General features: G+C 34.7%; 1 protein-coding gene across 1 annotated transcript; it reads left to right on the forward strand.

Moving 5' to 3' along the window:
• The first annotated feature begins 270 nt into the window (after window positions 1-270).
• Window positions 271-2,097, forward strand: LOC132266927 (thiamine thiazole synthase 2, chloroplastic). Its single transcript, XM_059767945.1, has 2 exons — window positions 271-1,248; window positions 1,676-2,097. The coding sequence occupies exons 1-2, from the start codon at window positions 334-336 to the stop codon at window positions 1,844-1,846; spliced, it is 1,086 nt and encodes a 361-aa protein (XP_059623928.1). The 5' UTR covers window positions 271-333; the 3' UTR covers window positions 1,847-2,097.
• Window positions 2,098-20,868: the final 18,771 nt, after the last annotated feature.

Genomic DNA, 20,868 nt, shown 5'->3' on the forward strand with positions numbered 1-20,868 from the left:
GGCGGGAATTTCAATCGCATTCTCAGCTGAATTATATTAATAATTATGTTATAATCCAAAGACTAGGATGAGTTAGGCACAGCATCTCGACTCCTTAAAAAAAAAATCCTTGTAACTCTCGTGATGTTTACTGGTCTGAAATAAATAAATAAATAAATATTTTGAACCTTTCAGATCCTATCCGGTTGAAGTGTCCCACATCAAGATATTTTCAACAGATATTTCTAGTCCCTCGCACCCTCGATCTTCTACATATATACTCATCCCAAATCATTTAGTCTTACTCATCCACAAACCCTTACAAGATAATACACAACACACATCAACAATTGAATGGCAACCATGGCCACCACTCTCGCATCTTCTCTTTCCTCAAACCCTAAACCATCTTTCTTTGATAACAAATCATCCTTCCATGGCTCACCCACCATCTCATCTCGTGTCCAACCCATCAACTCCTCACCACAAAACCTCTCAATCACCATGTCCTCCACCCCCACACCACCACCATACGACCTCCAATCCTTTAAGTTCGCCCCCATCAAAGAATCAACCGTTGCACGTGAAATGACCCGCCGTTACATGATGGACATGATCAGCCATGCAGACACCGACGTTGTCGTCGTCGGCGCTGGCTCCGCCGGTCTCTCCTGCGCCTACGAGCTCAGCAAGAACCCCTCCATCCGTGTTGCCATCATTGAGCAATCCGTAAGCCCCGGTGGCGGCGCGTGGCTCGGCGGCCAGCTCTTCTCGGCCATGGTGGTGCGTAAACCGGCTCATAGATTCTTGGACGAGCTCGAAATCGAGTACGACGAGCAAGACAACTACGTTGTCATCAAGCATGCCGCCTTGTTCACTTCGACCATCATGAGCAAGCTCTTGGCCAGGCCGAACGTGAAGCTCTTCAATGCGGTCGCGGCCGAGGATTTGATCGTGAAAGGTGAGAGAGTGTCGGGCGTTGTCACCAATTGGGCGTTGGTTTCCATGAACCATGATACTCAGTCCTGCATGGACCCCAATGTCATGGAAGCAAAAGTGGTGGTCAGTTCTTGTGGCCATGACGGTCCGTTCGGAGCTACGGGTGTTAAGAGGCTGAAGACCATAGGAATGATAGATAGCGTGCCGGGGATGAAGGCCCTCGACATGAATACGGCAGAGGATGCCATAGTTCGGCTCACGAGGGAGGTCGTACCCGGTATGATCGTTACGGGCATGGAAGTAGCTGAAATTGACGGAGCTCCAAGAATGGTAATTAATTTGTTCTAATTTTTTTTTTCATTATATTGCAATTCAAGGTTTATGTTACTAGTTTTAGAGAAAATCTGGTAGAATATTAACAATTCTAGACCATCATCCTCTGGTGTGGTCCTACAACAATAACGGTCCATGATTGAAATACAACCATTAATTATTGTAAGCACTTAATCTCACATTAACTCTGGCTTACTCTGAAAGATAAGTTAGGCCTAAAACACTCTTTTATCCTCTAACATATGTTTACTTCACATAGTATTTTAGGTCTTAAATATCAATTTTTTTTCTTTTTCTTTTTTTTTTTTCTTGTTGTAAATACTTAGTAAGACATAAAAACCCATATGATACTTCTAAGATAATCTCTGTAATATTTCTTGTCACATAATTGATATTGTTTGGTCCTAACAAATTGAATGAACAGGGTCCAACATTTGGAGCAATGATGATATCGGGCCAGAAGGCGGCCCACCTGGCATTGAGGGCATTGGGGCAGCCGAATGCGCTGGACGGGACATACAGAGGAGAAGTGGGAAGCATACAACCAGAGCTCATTCTTGCTGCTGCAGAAACAGGGGAGACTGTTCATACCTAATAATTGGATCGATTGAGAAGGGTATGCTGCAGTGAATTACTTAATAAATATACCATTTTGGTAGGGCGGATGTGTAGAATGAAATGTAGATGCAATTGTGGTTTTTCTTGGGGGTGGAGCACCACTTTTATGAACTAGTTGTTGAAAATTAGTAGTACCTTCTTTGGAAGATATTGCTTGATTTCTGAACCACATAAACTTTTTATTATTTTTAGTTTGCGAGGTTTTATCCAATAAATTTTTGTTTTATATCTTTAGTGTGGAATATATTCTTGTTTAATTTTAATTAGAAAATGTGGAAGCTCAAAAAATCTTTTCAGATTTGTGCCCAAAAAGACAAGAGACGATCAAAAGGCTTCTTGTGTGTTGCCTAGAAGTAGAGGTTGCCCGAATTGTGAGATCACTACAAGTTTATGAGACTGGGAGAAATAGTTATACTAAACAAAATTTTGTGGTGTGTGTGTGTGTGTTGCTTAACATTTCAAAAAAACCAAAAGTACATACTTTTTGTTTGGACAGATTTTGCACAACTGTTGTGACAACTGAACTGCACACACATAAATATATGGCATATAATTTTTGGATGCTTTCAAACCTGATCGTTGATACTTTTACAATTTACAAAGGCCGAAGCCTTGAATGCCCAAAAGAGCAAAAAGCATTGGGACCAGCCCAAAAGAAAGCCCGAAAGCTAAAAATACATCTTCATTCTTAACAGAAGTTTGGGGTTGGATTAGTAACTTTTTTGTTTTTTTTTTTTTTTATTTGCAGTCACAAGGAAGTAGAAATATAATTTTTTTTTCTTGGGTGACAATAAGCAAAAAATAATGTTTAATAATACATATTTGTTATAGATTTACATAATGTTTTTTTAATTATTTTATTTTAAAAATTAATTTTAATTTTTTTCATTAGTACAAAAAAAAACCTTTAATATGTATGCAATTTAATTATTTCACAAATATTTAAAATATCAATACAGGATAATAAATTATAACAAATATTTAATAATACTCAATACATAAGTACAAAATAAGATATATTAGGACAAAAACACTCTCACCAATTATGTATATAAGTACATGTATATGCATTATCTATACATTTATTATAAGATAATAATATACGTTAAAATATATTATATTATAATAAATAAATAATATTAAATAATATAACTATAATATAATATAATATAGATATGAAATTTAATAATATATTATATCTGTTGCATAATATTATATAAAATAAATAATAAATATATAATAAATCATAATTTTTTTGTCCCAAAAATAATTTACACTATTATATAATATATTATATTTTAAAAATATATTTTTGTTAAATAAAAAATAATTTACACTAATATGTAATATAAATACAATTATATATTAAAAATATATTTTTATTAGTATTCAATATGTAGCATTAGTATATTAGTATATAGGGGAAGTGTAGAAAATACCCCTAAGGTATACTTTTCGTAACACTTTTACCTCGTATTTAAAAAAGTGTGCAATAAACACTCCTAATCTTTTGAAATTGTGCAAAATTACCCCTCCGTCAGAAATCTAACATAAATTATTGCTATAATACCTATTTTGCCCTTTTACTCGATTTTCCCAAAATATTCAATGGGGTATATATGCTATAAATCTCATAATATATGGGTATTTTGTGCACATTACCTTATATAATTTATATATATATATATTTATTTTTTTTCTCTATATATACCCCTTTAGTGTTTTCTCTCTCTATACTTCCTCTAACATTTGTCTCTCTTTAGCATTGTATTTTTTTTTTTCTCTCTCTCTCTATTTTTTTTCCAGCTAGAGGCATACATACAATAATATTATATGGAATTTTCAACCTCAAGAAGTCGTTCTTACTCATATGGAAAGGGAAATAATGTTACTACCATTGTAAAGTTAAAAGTCCTTTGAGGATTTCAAATATAGAGAGAAATCTAGGTAAAAGGTTTTATGGTTGTGCAAACTATAAAACTGGTTCATGTGGTTTTTTAAGGTGGAAAGATGAAGAATTGCCTGAGTGCTACCGTAAATTAGTTTGGGATCTTATAACAGATGTGTAAGAGTTGCAACGAGCTAAAACATCAACAAGAATTTTAAAGGCACCCATGAATGTGAAGGAAGAAAGGTTATTGGAATTAGAAAATATGATAGTAAACTTGAGAAAAGAAGTGAAAAAAAACTGCTGAAGTTCAGCTTTCGGTACTACTGTTGGTGGAATATGTTGTGGTTTGTTTGGCATTTTTCTCTTTGGCTTCTTTACCTGTATTGTATTTCTTAAGATAGCGATGTGAATATCTTATTTGACTTCCTATATTGCATGCTTATATTTTAGTTTCTGTTGTGAATTTGTTCATGAAATATTGCATTTAACTTTAATAATTCAACCATATGAATGAAAAACTGTCATCTCTAAACATTCAACCATGTCAATTCATTCATCTAACCTGTCATTCATCAACCATTCAATCAGTACAAACCATATATATCAAATCATTCAACTATACCAATGCCATATTTATCAAACCATTCAACCATACCAATGAATACCTTATTAATAACCATTCACTAAAAAAAAAAAAAAAAAAAAAACGTCCAATGCACCTTCATAAACTTGAAGGAACTGGAATAATTAATTTACCAAAATAATTATCCTAAACAAAATCCAGTTTCACCTTCAGTAAAGGTACCACTTTCAACAGCAAAAAAAAAGAAAAAAAAGAAAAACTCATGTAGAACCACTTTCATCATCAAGTCATCCTAATGAAAAAGTAAGCAAGTCTATACAAATCATCCTAGTCAAAAAGTAAGCAAGCCTATACAAGTCATCCTAGTCAGCCTATACAAAAAGTAATACTAGTTTCAGCAACTTCAAAAGTATTACTATTTTCACCATCATACACAAAGTAATTGTTATACTAATTTAAGTCATACCTAACACAGTTCTGCATATGTTGCTGAGATACCAAAATCCATCAATAGTCCCTGCAAACTGGCCAACAAGTAATGATCTAATAGCTTCATTATCCTCTTCATTTGGTTTGCTGACATAAATGAATATTTTTGTATGTCTCAAATATAGCCATCACACTTAGGTCATTAAAAACTTGTAATAAATGTCCATGGATAGAATCCATGTAAAAAATCTTGTTGTATGCATTCAAATGAAGGCTTTTGAGCATGCCTTGAAGTTCAATGTATGACATTGTATCACTGTCCACATTATCAAACAGCTCCAAGTCACCTCCAACATACTTGTTACGCTTATCGAAATTACCCGAATGATGGAGATGAATGAAATGACTTGTCTCCATCTACTAAATAGTTACAAAGTACACAACACCACTAACAATGAGTAAACTCTAAAACTATCCATGCATATCAAAGCGGGATCTATAGATCCGTCAAACAATATGCATGGCATGGACACTAAAAAAGATAATTAGTATACATGTACAATAAAGAACAATGTGGAAATTAAAAAATAATAAAGTTATTATAGACATGCAATATTAAAGTCAATATACATGTATAATAAAGAATAATATGTAGCAATAAACAATAAAGTCGTAGTGTGCTTGGAATAATTATTCAAAGACAAAAAAAAAAAAAAAAAAAAAACCCTTAACTTTTTAGGCTACGTGGTCCACCATTATGAAAACTAGCAACTCTTAACCACATAAACAAACAACACAAACATATAAAATGCCAAAAATGTATTGAATGAAGATAGAAATAGCCAATTTGACAACTTATAGTAAATAAATATATATATATATATAAAATAATCTGTTATGCTGGGGACCATAAATGCAATCAATATGCTATGCTGGGGATCACAAAAGCAATCAGAAAAAAAATTGAAACAAAAACCCTAACAAATAAGGAAAAAAAAAACCACTGTAATATGGATCACAGAATCAATCATATTCACAAAGTCAAAAGGAAAAAAAACAAAGTCGACGTAGCATTCAATCAGTCAATTACAAAATAAAAAAATAAAAGCTTAACTTTATAGACATATTGTAGAGAGAGAAATAGATATATAGAAATCCTAACATATATCACAAAGAATGAAAATTATCCTAAAGAGAAAGGAAAAAACCTTAATAGAGAAGGAAATGTAGTGTGGTGATTTAACAGAGAGAAAAAAATACCCATTAATAAATTACATATATTAAAACTCTAATAGAGGGCAAAATAAATAAAATAAGAAAGAAGGAAAAAAAACCTTAACAAAGAAGGAAAAATACCCTAACAGAGAAGGGGAAAAAAAAAAAAAAAAATTTTTTTTTGATAAGTAAAAATAAATCGTGGTGCTAACAGAGAAGGAAAAAAACCTTATGTAGTGCGGTGATTTAATAGAGAGAGAAAAATATACCCATCAATAAATTACATATATTAGAACTCTAAAAAAAAAAAAAAAAAACCATAACAAAGAAGGAAAAAAAACCTTAACAAAAAAGGAAAATTACCCTAACAGAGAAGGAAAAAAAAAAAAGAAGGAAAAAAACCTTAACAAAGGAAATGTAGTGCGGTGATTTAATAGAGAGAGAAAAAAATACCCATCAATAAATCACATATATTAAAACACTAACAGAGAAGGAAATAAAACCTTAACAAAGAAGGAAAAAAACCTTAACGGAGAAGGAAATAAAACCTTAACAAAGAAGGAAAAAAAACCCTAACAGAGAAGAAATTAAAATCCTTAACGAGAGAAAAATCATATGGACATAAATAAACTAGAAAGATAAATAAGGGTTACAAAGAACTTACATTCAGGTTTTGCAGAAGGACACGAACCAACCTTCGATCTTTAAACGATTTATACGTTTAGGGTCAATGGAACTTAAGGCTAGGGTTTTTGGTTTGCAATGGAAGATCGTGATCACGATCGCAACCTAAGGCTAGGGTTCTGGTTTCTCTCTATAGAACGTGACCCCTCCTTGTGATGATGAGAATAAATCTAGGGTTTCTGGTATCAAGAACATGAGGTTGCGATTGCAACCCGTTAGGGTTTGTGGTCGCTCTCTTAAAAACGTGAGGCAGTGATGATGCAAATGAATTAGAAAAATGGTTTAAAGTTTTAATGAAAATGGGTGTGCAACTTGCAAAATGACGTCACTACTTTAGTGTGTCCTTTTTGGTCTTTTTATAAATAAAAAAATATTATTTTTATATATTTAATAAAATGTTTTAGTAAGGGTACTTTGGTCAATTTAAGTTTTAAATGTGTGAGTGGGACCTAATTGTACCAAATTTAAATTTAAGGGGTGTTTTTTGCAAATGAGAGGTGTAATATGCACTGTAAGCATATTTCAGGGATTTTTTTGCACTTGACCCTTAGTATATAACATGAATAACATACATTTTATTTGAAATGAACCATGCACATGTAATAATACTAGTGAAAACATTTTTGCTTGATAGTGTTGAAAACATGATAAACATTTTTTTTTATGTTTCCTCCTTTCTTTACAAAAATGGAAAACATTTTCTGTTATAGAAAAATAAAAATTTATTATTAAACATGTTTTTTGTTTTTGTTTTGCCTTTTTAGGGACTGACAACAGAAAACAGAAAACGTTTCTGGTTACTAAACGCAGCCTTGGTTGGCGTGTGTTTTTTTGGTGTGTTTCTGGTGTGGACATATCTTTTTTTTTTTTTTTTGGTCAATGGTAAGGAACCCCTTTTGAAACTCGAACACTCACTCACCATTCACTTATGTATTTTTTATCAAATAATATTTTATTTTATTGCCGAAACCCTTAGCAAATAGTGGTCCAAAGTCGAACACCATTATAGTATTTTTAGTATTTTACATGTGTTTGCGCCGTAATAATTACGGTAAAATAAATAATGGCACCAAGTACCTTTTGGTTTAGTGGTATTTTCTCTACCCCTAATAAAAAAAAAAAAAAATTCAAAAATCAAACATGCAACAATTCATTATAATATTATTCAAACTTATAATATTTTTTTACTAAACATTTTTTTTATTTTTGTTTTTAAAATTCATATAATAAATAGATGTTACCAAACATGAATTACTATTTAAAAAACTCTACAAGAAATTATTAAAAATAAAAAAATAAAACTTTACAACAAAAACGTAAAATATTTACGGATACCAAAAAGGCCCTAAAAGATCATCCATGTTTTCTTTAATTTCGAAATTACTGATACCATATTAGTTAAGAAACATTTTGGAAGGTGAAATTCAAGTGGGCTGACCCAATCAAAACAAACTTGGACTAACTCAATGCAGCTCAACCCATGCACCCTAAAATTGACCTCTAACAGTAAGGCGTTGATGATATCTTATTTCCTCGGTTGTCCTCCAAAATGTCGCAGCAAACAGGCATAATTCTGATAATCACACAACAAAAGGGACAAATTGTGACTTGGAGTTTAATTACTTTCACTGCTCGCCATTTAAGAACCTGGATTCCCTGCACCGCAGTGAAAGGTTGGACATCATTCTAACGTGGGAGGTTTATTCTGCTAGTGAAATGATCACTAAGTAATACAAATATTTGGGTTCCCGAGTTGGCTGATAGGATCGGATCGAATTTGACATTAATTTTAATTCAATTCGCTCCTAACAGATTAGAAAAATATTAATTCGCCCTCGATCCGTTATCCCTCGAATCAGATTAGATCCGTGTAATAAGCGATCGAATCGAATTGGATCCGCGGATTAGATTTTATTTATATTATTATTATTATATAAATAATATTATTTAGTATTTATTTATCTTTTAACCCTAACTCAATATATAAAATTTTAACTTAGTAATATTAATACATATATTTAAATAATTATTAACTAAGACATCCTTAGAGTACATTAAATTATCATTAACTAATATATATTTTTTAAATATATATATATATATATATATATATATTTCACGGATCGGACTCTCGGATCAAATTTTTAACAGTTCAATCCGTAAGTTTAGAATATGATTTTTTTGAATCCGTCACTAATCCGTGGGTGTATTAATCAGATGTCCACCACTAACTAACACTCTACATTTTACTGTGCACTAAATTGTCTATTGCACAAGTTCAAATTTGTCAATAGCTAGAGTGGTAGGTAATGCTTATGCATCCATTTTTGCATAACAAATTTTACAAAATTAATTTGCAAATCTCCTCATCAAGCTTTCACCATATTATATCAAATTTAAGTATTAAAATTTTATATATAATATTTGGGTAGCGATAGAGGACCGATCATTTTGACAGATTGTTTTGGCAAAATCCACGTGACAACCCACCTGACAACCAACTTAAAAAAAGAAAAACATGTCTTGCTTCTTCCCTCCTCAGTTGCCTCTGTTTTGTTTCTTCCCTCATCAGTTGCCGTTGACTTCACCATCTTAAGGAGACCGTTCTGCATTGCTTGCAACCGTGGCAACGTGTTTCGATTCGTGCCTTTACACTATGGATTTTCTTTGCACGCCATCTCCTAACACCGATTTACGAGACCTTACTCCATCAGCATCAACTACAACATCGTCGGTGCTGTTTGCAACACGTGTGTTCAACACACGACTCACAGCACTTCACGTGTCCTCTTCCTCCAGATCACGTGCCTACACGCCCACCACACGCCTGACTCATTTGCTTCCGTCGACTCACCTCCGGCGCTATCCAAGTCAAGTCAAGTGCCGGGTGAGTTTCCAAAGTCATCACCTTGGTCGATGTTCTATTTCACCACTGTGAGGGTCAACACATCGACACCACACTCTCAACAGCGGCGTTGGTGGATCAAAATTCATCGATAATCTCTTGCAAGATCCTTAACACCAGAAACCATTCAACCCAGCAAGTGAATCTCCAGTAGCTTAACGACCGTGTTCTTTCCTCCGGCGACACCGACGTCACCAATTCCCACTAACAACAACACCGACGTCCTCTCCTCCTTCATCTACGTGGATCGCACTAGTGCTGCATGCCCAAAGAACTAATTCGGCGTCGGTGAGGTCCGAAAACACCGGACCTATCTTTGTCACTGGTTATCTTTCATACAATTTTCTCCTATGGATTCTCTGCCACGTGAAAGAGAAGGAAGAGAGATGAGAGGGTTCCACCAGAGGAATGAGAGTGAGAGAGAGCCACCGTATGGCTTAGATTATATTGATGCAAAGAAAATGGTGAAGATGAACGAGACCTAGAGGAAAGAGAAAACCAGACAACAGTAGGGATGGCTTTTGACATCATGACGTGGCAAGCCACGTATGCATCGGTCTCACAAATCTGTCAAAATAATCGGCCCTAGTATAATTTTCCATAATATTTTAGTCTGATAATACGTTAAAATCTATCCTCTTCCAAGACTAAAAATGAGTCAAAATCTATCAAACATATTACTAAAGTTATGCTAACACTCAAAATTTCTTTAAAAGGGAAATGATATTATTTGAGCTAATGCCCAAGTGTACTTCTTTGTTCTGGTCAACGTATAATAACTTAATGACTTAGAAAAATGGTCCTCATAACGAATTAATGTGAATAGAATGGTAACAAAAAAACAAGTAGGGCATAGGTAGGGGTGTTAAAGTTTGACACGATTCACCAACACGATTCGAACATAACACGAGTTAAATAGATTTTGGTTGATTTTAAATGGGTTTGGATTGTAAACGAGTTGACACGATTAACTCGTTTAGTTAATCGTGTCGTGTTTGGGTTGATGTAGTTCAATCCGCGTAATCCGTTTATACTCGTTTAACTTTACATGTCATAAATAAATTTATATTTAAGTTACAAAATATCTAAACTTGTGTTCTATAATTTGGTTGAAATTTATATTTTTTTATTATTCTTTGTTTGATTGAGCTATTTAATAGAATACTCTTAGTCACATGATCCGATTATAACCCGCGAATATCAATTACCACCCCGGGCAAAAGGCTATCTTTTTTCTTGGGTAAACTACAATGACCTCCCTTGAGGTTTGGCATAATTGCAACTAAACCTGAGGTTTGCCATTTTTTTTGCAATGTGTCCCCTTGAGGTTTGCCCATTTTTGCAAAAACCTCCATTCTGTACATAAATTAATCATTTTTGTAAAAAATGGCTGAAGTAACCAAAATACCCATCAACTAAGTCTAAAAAACCCTATTACCTTTCAAGTGTCATGAAATAACAAAACAGTTATGCATAAGTAGACCAAAATACCCCTTATATTATAAATGGGACTAAATATGTTAATGCATAGTTCATTTATCTTCTCCAAAAGAGAGAGATGGGAGTACTGTGCATCCAACTTATATTTTTTTCCCACTAATTTATGTAAATACCGAGTTTTTAAATGATTCAAACCACTACAACAAAATGGAGCTTTTGTGACGAAGTTCTATTGAACAAATATATTTGGTCAGCAAAAGTTGTCTTTTAGTGACCAAATATTTTTTTGTCACCATTAGTGTATGTTTTTAGCAACTAACAACAAAATTTGTCGATAATCGTTTGGCGGGAATTTAGCACTCTTTCATGCTCCTTGGAGGGATCTAAACTTGGTAACTAGTTTGTTCTAGCCACGAATGTTTTCGTCCCTTTGAAAGTTTTGCAATACGACAATACTTTTTCCTAAAAATATTATTTTACACGGTGCTATTTTATTAGTAAAATAACCCAAAAAGGAAAACAGGTCCTGTGCGCGCATATTATTTCTTCCCCCAATCTCTCCTCAGTTTTCTTAGTTTCCTTGATCTCTTGATTAAATCCAGTATCCGATCCCTAATCAAAAACAAAAAAATTCACGACCAAATATATTAACGCGCCTCTTTTTTCTCAAAAACTACAGATTTATCTTTGTTTTATGTGCTATCCTCTAACAAATATATCCATAGAATCCGATGATCAGGATTATCTCAGAGCATTATGCGAGTATCTGTAAGAGATATTCCAACAGTATTTTACACTTCAACGTTTCCAATTTCCAAAGCCGCGGCCTGCTATTTTCTCCATTAACAATAGATTGAAGCCCTTAAATCTCTATAAGTTTCAATTCTTGAATTATATTTCTTAAGCACTTCACAATTTGTCGTTTGTTCTTCTCAATTCTAATACTTTTTAAATAATTTAGTTTTGCAATTTAAGCTTTTGATTTGATTTTGAAAAATCTCTTATCATTCAGTCCTGTAAATGAAAATACATATATACATGTTATGATTATATGAGTTTAATGATCTGTTATGCATATAGGTATTGAGAAGATATCTCCTAACTTTAGTGTAACGACCCGATCATTTTCCTTCCTTTCACTTTTTTCTGAAATTTTACGGATAAATTTTTTCCGTTTAAATTTTTTTTTCTAAGTTCTGTTTCTTGTCACATAGTGTCGTCTCGAGTGCCCGGAAATGGTTTCCAAGACTCTTTCAATTCGATTGATAACTTCCTTTTAGGACCGAGTCATTTTCACTTTTCGGACACTATTCACTTTTTGTCCTTTTCCCTATTTCGTTTTTTTCCCTATTCTGTCTTTTCCCCATTTGTCAGTTTTTGGCACAACCTCACTTTTCATGCTCGGAGTTGGTTTTTGACTTCACGTGCCTTCATCCTAAGTGGTTTTCATGAAATACGTATCTTTACTTTTGCAAGAAAGTACTCTGATTACTCCCAGTGTCCATAGGGGTATGGATGCACAATTCTTCAGAATCTTTTTCTTTTCTTGGGGTATTTTTCATAAATATCTTTTGAAGATATTTTATTTCAGGAGTATCTAAGAAAATATCTTTTTAGAAGATATTTTCATTCTGGGGCAGTTTCGCAGTTAACCTTTTTTGTAGGGGCTATTGTGCAATTAACGAAAGTTATTGCAAAATGCCTTATCTGGAGCCTGGATCCTTTTAGGGGATTCATTTTCACATTTCGTCGAGTCGTGTACTCTTAGAATTTCTTTCTGGTCGTTTTTCTCCAGTTTCAGAGTTTCTGGACTTGGTTGCTACCGAACTTGTTCGGGGCATATCTCTCTGCTCGGGACTCGATTTTTGACGCCGTTTTTTCCGTTGTTCATATTTTCTCATTTTGAATCTTTTTTGTTCACGGAGTTTTTCCGTTTGAGCGCGTTTTCTCAAATTCCACTTTTCCAGACCCGGCGGGGCCCTTTTGGGGTACTTTTTGAGATTTTCTATAAATAGGAGGTTATAAAATTAAAAAGCTATCTCCTCCTCTCTTCAAGCACAACCAGAAGTATCCATGGCTACCCAAGGGGGCTGCCACCCTTCTTCTCTCAATTAAACCTTCTTCCCTTTGTTAAAAAGTTGAAGTACCTTTGTGTTTTATGCTCGTCTTGGCGATGCGCATCTTTCGCCCTTATTAGAATCCATTGCTGACCTTTTTAAGTTTGGGTTTCAAGTTCAAGTTTGGATTTTCATAGGGCTTCCTTGGTATTCGTGTTCACCATGTTGTCCCCGACAAAACCCTTCGGTATCGTCAGAGTTGGAGCACTTTTCTTTCGGTGGGGATTTGAGATTTCCATCTCAAATAGAGGTAGGGGGTGTTATAGGTTATTATTCTTGTTATATTGTATGCTAGTGATGTTTATGCAACTTATTTACATGCTTTGGTAACAAATCTAGAGATTTTATTATTTATTTTTCTTGTGAATGATTTGATTTTCCCGGTTGATTATAGCTTTGTTTAAACATGTGGTATGGAATTATATTACCCCTTGATATGGTCATTGACATATATTAAATTGAGAATTTTTGGACAAATAATGAAGATTTTATTTAATATTTTTCTTGAGTAAATATTTAATTCATGTGGCCTTATCTAGCTTAAAATCAATATGTGTTAGCATATTATGTTAGGCTTTAATACACTCTTCAACATATGTGAAAGTGAAAGTAATCGGAGATGTTTTGAAATCTAGTAATTATTAATTAATTTGATTAATTAATTTGCTCCAAGTGCACTATTCATTTCTTTGAAATTCCGACTTGATATTCTTGATGTGCATGCCATATACTTTCATATATATTAAATCTATAATATTTGATTAGGTTTTGAAACCTTTCATTTAATTAATTTCTTTGTTTGAGATTTAATCCTCATGATGATATACAACTTGGAATTAAAGTGTGGCATGCTAGTAATTTAGGCCTTGGTATACTTGTTAACATATATTAAATTGGAATCATTTGAATGAAATTTGCAACTTTTATTTAATATTTTTCTTTGGTGAAAGTTAAATTTACATATCTGTAACTTGCATGAAATAAGCTTATAATGTGATATTACAATAGGCCTTGGCATGTTCCCTAACATATGTTAATTTGAGAACATTTAGATGAGTTTGAAAATCTAGAGATTTTAATTAAAAGGATTAATTAAAATCTATTTAATGGTTCCCTTGACTTAATTAAGTTTTTAACTTGATATTTGTAATGACCATGACTTGTTTACTAACATATAGTAATTTGGGACCATTCGAAGTTGCTTTAGAACCTTGGGATTTAAATTAGCATGATTTAATAAAAAATTCACTTTATTACTCTAACAACCTAATTGAGTTTTAGAATGGATATAGGTGATGACCATGCTATGTCCTTTAATATGTATTAATTTGAGATTATTTGGAATTGAATTAGAATCTAGAGAATTTAATTGTGTTTATTTAATTAAATTCTATCTAATTGTTCCATGAATTTAATTGCGTCTTGGAATTTGTTTCTATGTTTAAATTATGGACTTAGACTTGTTGTGTATTCACTTGGTTACATTTGAGCATTTGATAACATTGTTGTTATATTTAAATTCATGAGCTTATGTTTTCAATGTTGAAAGATATTGTTATAACGTATAACGAATCGCACACTGAAGATTCGACATTTGTCATGCCATAATAGTTGTGGACTTAGTACATGTATTGTATGTGTTTCCAAATTTGGTTGTGCTTGGTAGATAGTTGATATCTTGTATATACATGTTGATATATACGTTGTTGCACAACTTGTTGATTTTGGAAACTTGGGGATGTCGTTGTTTGGCAACGGCTAGGACTTAGTTCCAGTACGGGAGATTGTCCATCTATATAGTTTAGTGCGCACATAGGGAGCTTACCCATGGGCTAGTAACCCTAAAGTAATTATGGTGTCGGTCTGATCTGGCGTGACGTCCAAGTATCCACTTTGATTGATTTCACATTTCTTTTCAAGTTGATAACTAGATGATATCGTAACTTGTTGTTCTTTGTTTGATTTACCATTTTAAGCTGCAAGATGTTAACTTTGAGAAATCATGTTTTATGCGTTATATTAGAAGTTCCAATGTTAGTTAAATTGTATCGATATCATGATTTGTGCTTTGATGTTCAAATGTAATTTAGGAATGATCCTATAGATTCATTTTAAACACAGACGGCATGACTCACTCTTGTTGTTTTCGTATTTTAGGTTTTAAGTTGATGACTTTGAGAATCTATATCTTATTGCTTTGTATAACATGTTTCTATGTTGTCGAAATACATAAATGATGTGATTTATGCTAGAAACACTCTAAGGTAGCTTAAGATGCTTCCTGAGTCTCATTTTGATATAGACGTTAGGTGGCATGAACCCCTTTAACATGTTTCACCATAAGGTGATAAAATTGTAAAATGCTAGGTCGATGCATGCTCATCTTCTACGAGTAGCTTTATGTTACTCACCCACGTAGTGGAGACACTTTTCAGGTACAGGAATCAATGTTGAGATTCTCATTATGCTTTGATGATTTGTGGACTTGAATATTTCCATTCTCGTGAAGGTTGGCTTGAAATGCCATTTGTAGCCATTTTGTCAAATGTGTATATTTGATTCCAAACTTATATTATGTGCTTAAGCACACTTTTTGGTATTCATTCTATGTATATGATATGTGGCCAAGGGCCAAACTTCATTTGTAATCCATGTATATTAAAATATGTAGAATTTTGCCTTTAATGAGAAAAGCTTGAAAACTTGGGTTTCAATACGTCAATTTTCGCACCGGTGTGTGCATTGTGTATATAATTCATCCTTTAGCATTCATTTTCTATATGTGAGGTGTGGCCAAGGGCCAAACACCATTTAGTTTTCATTTTTGCATCTTAGTTCACATATTACATTTTTGGACTAAAATAGTAGAAACCGAGTCTTTAAGGGTTCATTTTCAAATCGGGTGGTGTAAATTATGTTCCGGCATCTCTACTAGGTCTCATTAATCTCGTATGAAGTGTAGCCAAGGGCCAAACGGTCATTTGAAAGCCTTTTATAATTTTAGTTTTCAAATTTCTCTTTTCTTATTCATTTTCGCCTTTTTGGCCGTTGGGGGGTTGGATTTTACGTCGGCAGTATTTTTAAGCCATGGACCATTGTAGCGCATCCTAATAGGTAAGTTACGTTTGCATGTATGATCGTCTTCAAGAAAAACCTCATCGTTGGTGATTTGAGCTTCCAATTGACTCACTTCGCATTTTTTTTGCATAATATGATTTTAGGGCATTCTGGGGTTTTCCTTCGGGAAATAAATTCCGGTCTTCACATGGTCACTTAGAAAATGTGATTTTAGGGGGCATTTCGGGAATTTCTTTTGAAAAATAAATTCCGGTCTTGACATGGTCACATAGAAAACTTGATTTTAGGGGGGGGTTTCTTCACAAACTTTTTCCAGAAAATGTCATTTCGGACCCGAAAACCCCGCGCCAAAATCTGATTTCCTGTGCGCATTTTCACTATTTGAACAAGTCTGTTGTAGGGGCATTTTGGGGATTTCACGTCAAAAATAAAATTTTCTTTCAACATGGTCAGCTTGGAAAAATTATTTTAAGGGGGGTCTCTTCTTCGTGTTTTTCTAGAAAATATCGTTAAGTACCCCAAAACAGCACACGAACTTCAGCATTTTACCCAGGTTACTATTCACGACCGCGGCGACGTCAAAACTTTGTTTTGACTTTTCTCTTCCATCCGGACTCCGAATTAAGTGATTCTTGAGTTTAACTTGATTAATTTTTCGTTGCCTTCCCAGTGGTGTGCTCGATAGCACCCGATTTTATATTTTTTCATAAATAACCATTTTGCCCTTGGGGCTATTTTTGTCCGGTTTTCTTTTAATTCGCTTCCGCTACTTTCTTTTGAGTTCCGTGACTTCACGGGAAGTCATGGATGTGTTTCGAGAATAATTTACATTCTAGGGATGTCATTTCTATGTAAAATGACTATTTTGCCCCTAGGGGCTTATTTGTCATATTTTTGACCTTTTGCTTCCGCATCAGTTCTCATTGAGTTCCACGACCTCATGGAAGGTCACTTTGACTTCTTAGAGTTTTGTTTTCCGTTTTTGCTTTCGCATTTCGGATCCGTTATCGGATTATCCTTTCGGTTCATCACTGACGCACTGGCCTAAAAATCAGGGTCGTCACAGGTGGTATCAGAGCCTCTAGGTTCGAATACCTTAGACGACGGGTTTTGGGTGCATATCATGCTCACGTTATTTTACTTTGATATGTCATTTGTATCTTGATAACGTGTCTTGTATGATAACATGTTCACATGCTCAGGTGTTTTGAGACATCTGTTATTTGTTAAGCATATTTTATGTGTATATATGCTTTTGATAACATGATCTGGGTTTCTATCAGGTCTACGTGCTTGTGTCAGTATGACTGTATGCGACATATGTCAGCATACCTTACGTTTTTCACTCGTGTGTGTTATCGTACCATGTACTTACGTACTTCTTGATAACATGTTTTGATTTGATAACATGTCTGTTTACTTATGTGGCACCTTAAGTAGATAGTCTATTGTTATGATGCATGCTAGCTGTTTACTTTTATGTCTAGTTTTGACATTGTCTCTTAGGATCTATCATATCCCTTGGATGTATTCTTGTTTCGTGAATTTTTTCCTTGGATAGGAGAAATTCATTCTGTAAGGACCTATGTCGGGAACCTGCTTGTCTGTTTTCTTGGTTGGGTGTTTCGAGACCTTCATGTCTATTTCGTTGATGCGAGTAAGGCTCATGTGAGCATAGAATCGCAGTCCTTGTCTGCAGGAGTGGGACGTGGGCCAGGGAAACACCGTTTCAGTTTCCTTTTCCTTCGTGGCTTCTAGATCTAAGGCCTTAAGCGTAGCGGTGCCTATGAAATTGTTGTCAGAGTTTTGGATTAGCTACCCCAACTCTCGCAGATGCCTGGTTTCCGTAGTGCTTTAGGTAATGATCATTTTCGACATTGATGTCATCCGTATCGATAAGTTTTTCAGAGTTGACCTAGTTCAGGGCATGTTATGAACTAGTGCCTTATACTGTCATGCTACCTTGCTGGCGAGTAAGTGTGGGCGGGTTCTGGTCGTTGTTCATACTGCCTTGTCACTCTTTCCTTTTATCGTGTTTCAACGTTTCGTTGTCTTGGGATTCTCTCGGTGGCTGACGTTGAGTTAACGTGCCGATTCATATGAGGTGCTGTCTCAGTTCGTGTTTCGCGTTCCTTCAGTTGATGTGGAAACTTCTGGTGTTGTCTTTCAGTGCTTTATGAGTTGTCCTTCGTTTGACCTTTTGTTCGGTCCCTGCTCTGTTCTTTTCCGGTGCGTTTTGAATTTTGGGGACGAAATTCCTTTAAGGAGGGTAGGTTGTAACGACCCAGTCATTTTCCTTCCTTTCCCTTTTTTTCTAAAATTTTACAGATAAATTTTTTCCGTTTAAATTTTCTTTTCTGAGTTCTGTTTCTTGTCACATAGTGTCGTCTCGAGTGCCCGAAAATAGTTTCCGAGACTCTTTCAATTGGATTGACAACTTCCTTTGAGGACCGAGTCATTTCCACATTTTCACTTTTCGGACACTATTCATTTTTTGTCCTTTTCCCTCTTTCATTCTTTTCCCTATTCTGTCTTTTCCCCATTTGTCAGTTTTTGGCACAACCTCACTTTTCATGCTCAGAGTTGGTTTTTGACTTCACGTGCCTTCATCCTAAGTGGTTTCCACAAAATACGTATCTTTACTTTTGCAAGAAAGTACTCTGGTTGCTCCCGGTATCCACAGGGGTATGGATGCACAATTCTTCAGAATCTTTTTTCTTTTCTTGGGGTGTTTTTCATAAATATATTTTGAAGATATTTTATTTCAGGGGCATCTAAGAAAATATCTTTTGGAAGATATTTTCATTCTAGGGCAATTTCGTACTTAACCCTTTTTGTAAGGGCCATTGTGCAATTAACGAAAGTTATTGCAAAATGCCTCTTCTGGAGCCTGGATCCTCTTACGGGATTCATTTTCATATTTCGTCGAGTCGTGTGCTCTTAGAATTTCTTTCTGGTCGTTTTTCTCCAGTTTCAGAGTTTCTAGACCCAGTTGCCGCCGAACTTGTTCGGGGCATATCTCTCTACTCGGGACTCGATTTTGACGCCGTTTCTTTCATTATTCATATTTTCTCATTTTGAATCTTTTTCGTTCATTGAGTTTTGCCATTTGAGGGCGTTTTCGCAAATTTCACTTTTCCGGACCCGGCGGGGCCCTTTTGGGGCACCTTTTGAGATTTTCTATAAATCGGAGGTTATAAAATTAAAAAGCTATCTCCTCCTCTCTTCAAGCACGACCAGAAGCATCCATGGCTGCCCAAGGGGGCTGCCACCATTCTTCTTTCAATTAAACCTTCTTCCTTTTGTTAAAAAGTTGAAGTACCTTTGTGTTTTATGCTCGTCTTGGCGATGCGCATCTTTCCCCTTTATTAGAATCCATTTCTAACCATTTTTAAGTTTGGGTTTCAAGTTTTCATTTTTAGCAGCTTTTTAGCTCTCTTAACCAGATTTCTTGGGATGGCGTTTTGGCCATTTTGCAGCGAGTTTTTTTCATTTCTCTCGCGAAGGTGGGTAGAAAATTTGATTTCAGGAGGGACTTCTTCTTCATGTTTTTCCAAAAAAATTCATCTAGTAGCCCGTTTTCGCTCTCTGTTCTGGCAGCTTTTTGTTTTAACCCTTTGGCCTAAACTGATCTAGGGGCATTTCGGGAATTTCTTTTGAAAAATAAATTCCAGTCTTGATATGGTCACATAGAAAACGTGATTTTAGGGGGGGTTTCTTCACAACATTTTTCCAGAAAATATCATCTCAGACCCGAAAACCTCGCGCCAAAATCTGATTTCGTGTGCGCATTTTCACTATTTGAACAAGTCTGTTGTAGGGGCATTTTGGGGATTTGACGTCAAAAATAAAATTTTCTTTGAAAATGGTCAGCTTGGAAAAATTATTTTAAGGGGGGTTTCTTCTTCGTGTTTTTCCAGGAAACATCGTTTAGTACCCCAAAACGGCACACGAACTTCAGCATTTTGCCCATGTTACTATTCATGGCTGCGGCGACGTCAAAACTTTGTTTTGACTTTTCTCTTCCATCCGGACTCCGAATCAAGTGATTCTTGAGTCTAACTTGATTAATTTTTTGCTGCCTTCCCAATGGTGTGCTCAGTAGCACCCGATTTTATATTTTTTCATAAATAACCATTTTGCCCTTGGGGCTATTTTTGTCCGGTTTTCTTGTAATTTGTTTCCGCTACTTTCTTTTGAGTTCCGTGACTTTACGGGAAGTCATGAATGTGTCTCGAGAATAATTTACATTCTAGGGATGTCATTTCTATGTAAAATGACTATTTTGCCCATGGGAGCTTATTTGTTATATTTTTGACCTTTTGCTTCCGCATCAGTTCTCATTGAGTTGCACGACCTCATGGAATGTCACTTTGACTTCTTAGAGTCTTATTTTTCGTTTTCGCTTTCGCATTTCGGATCCGTTATTGGATCATCCTTTCGGTTCATCACTAACGCACTGGCCTAAAAAGCAGGGTCGTCACATTTAGCCTTGCGACTCTGTCACTGGATTTGTAGCAGTGATTCTTCTTTAACGTCGGTATACAAACAAGGTATGTCGCCTGTTATAGATTTTAGTGATTCTTCAACTCACATCCACTTGTAATTTAATTTTTAATTCCTTAAAAGAAAAACTTTAGTTGTTCCCACCTACAGT

This window comes from Cornus florida, unplaced genomic scaffold, assembly GCF_030987335.1.
Source record: "Cornus florida cultivar Cherokee Brave unplaced genomic scaffold, ASM3098733v1 CherokeeBrave_3.0.0_Hap2_Chr01, whole genome shotgun sequence".
Classification (NCBI taxonomy): Eukaryota; Viridiplantae; Streptophyta; class Magnoliopsida; order Cornales; family Cornaceae; genus Cornus; species Cornus florida.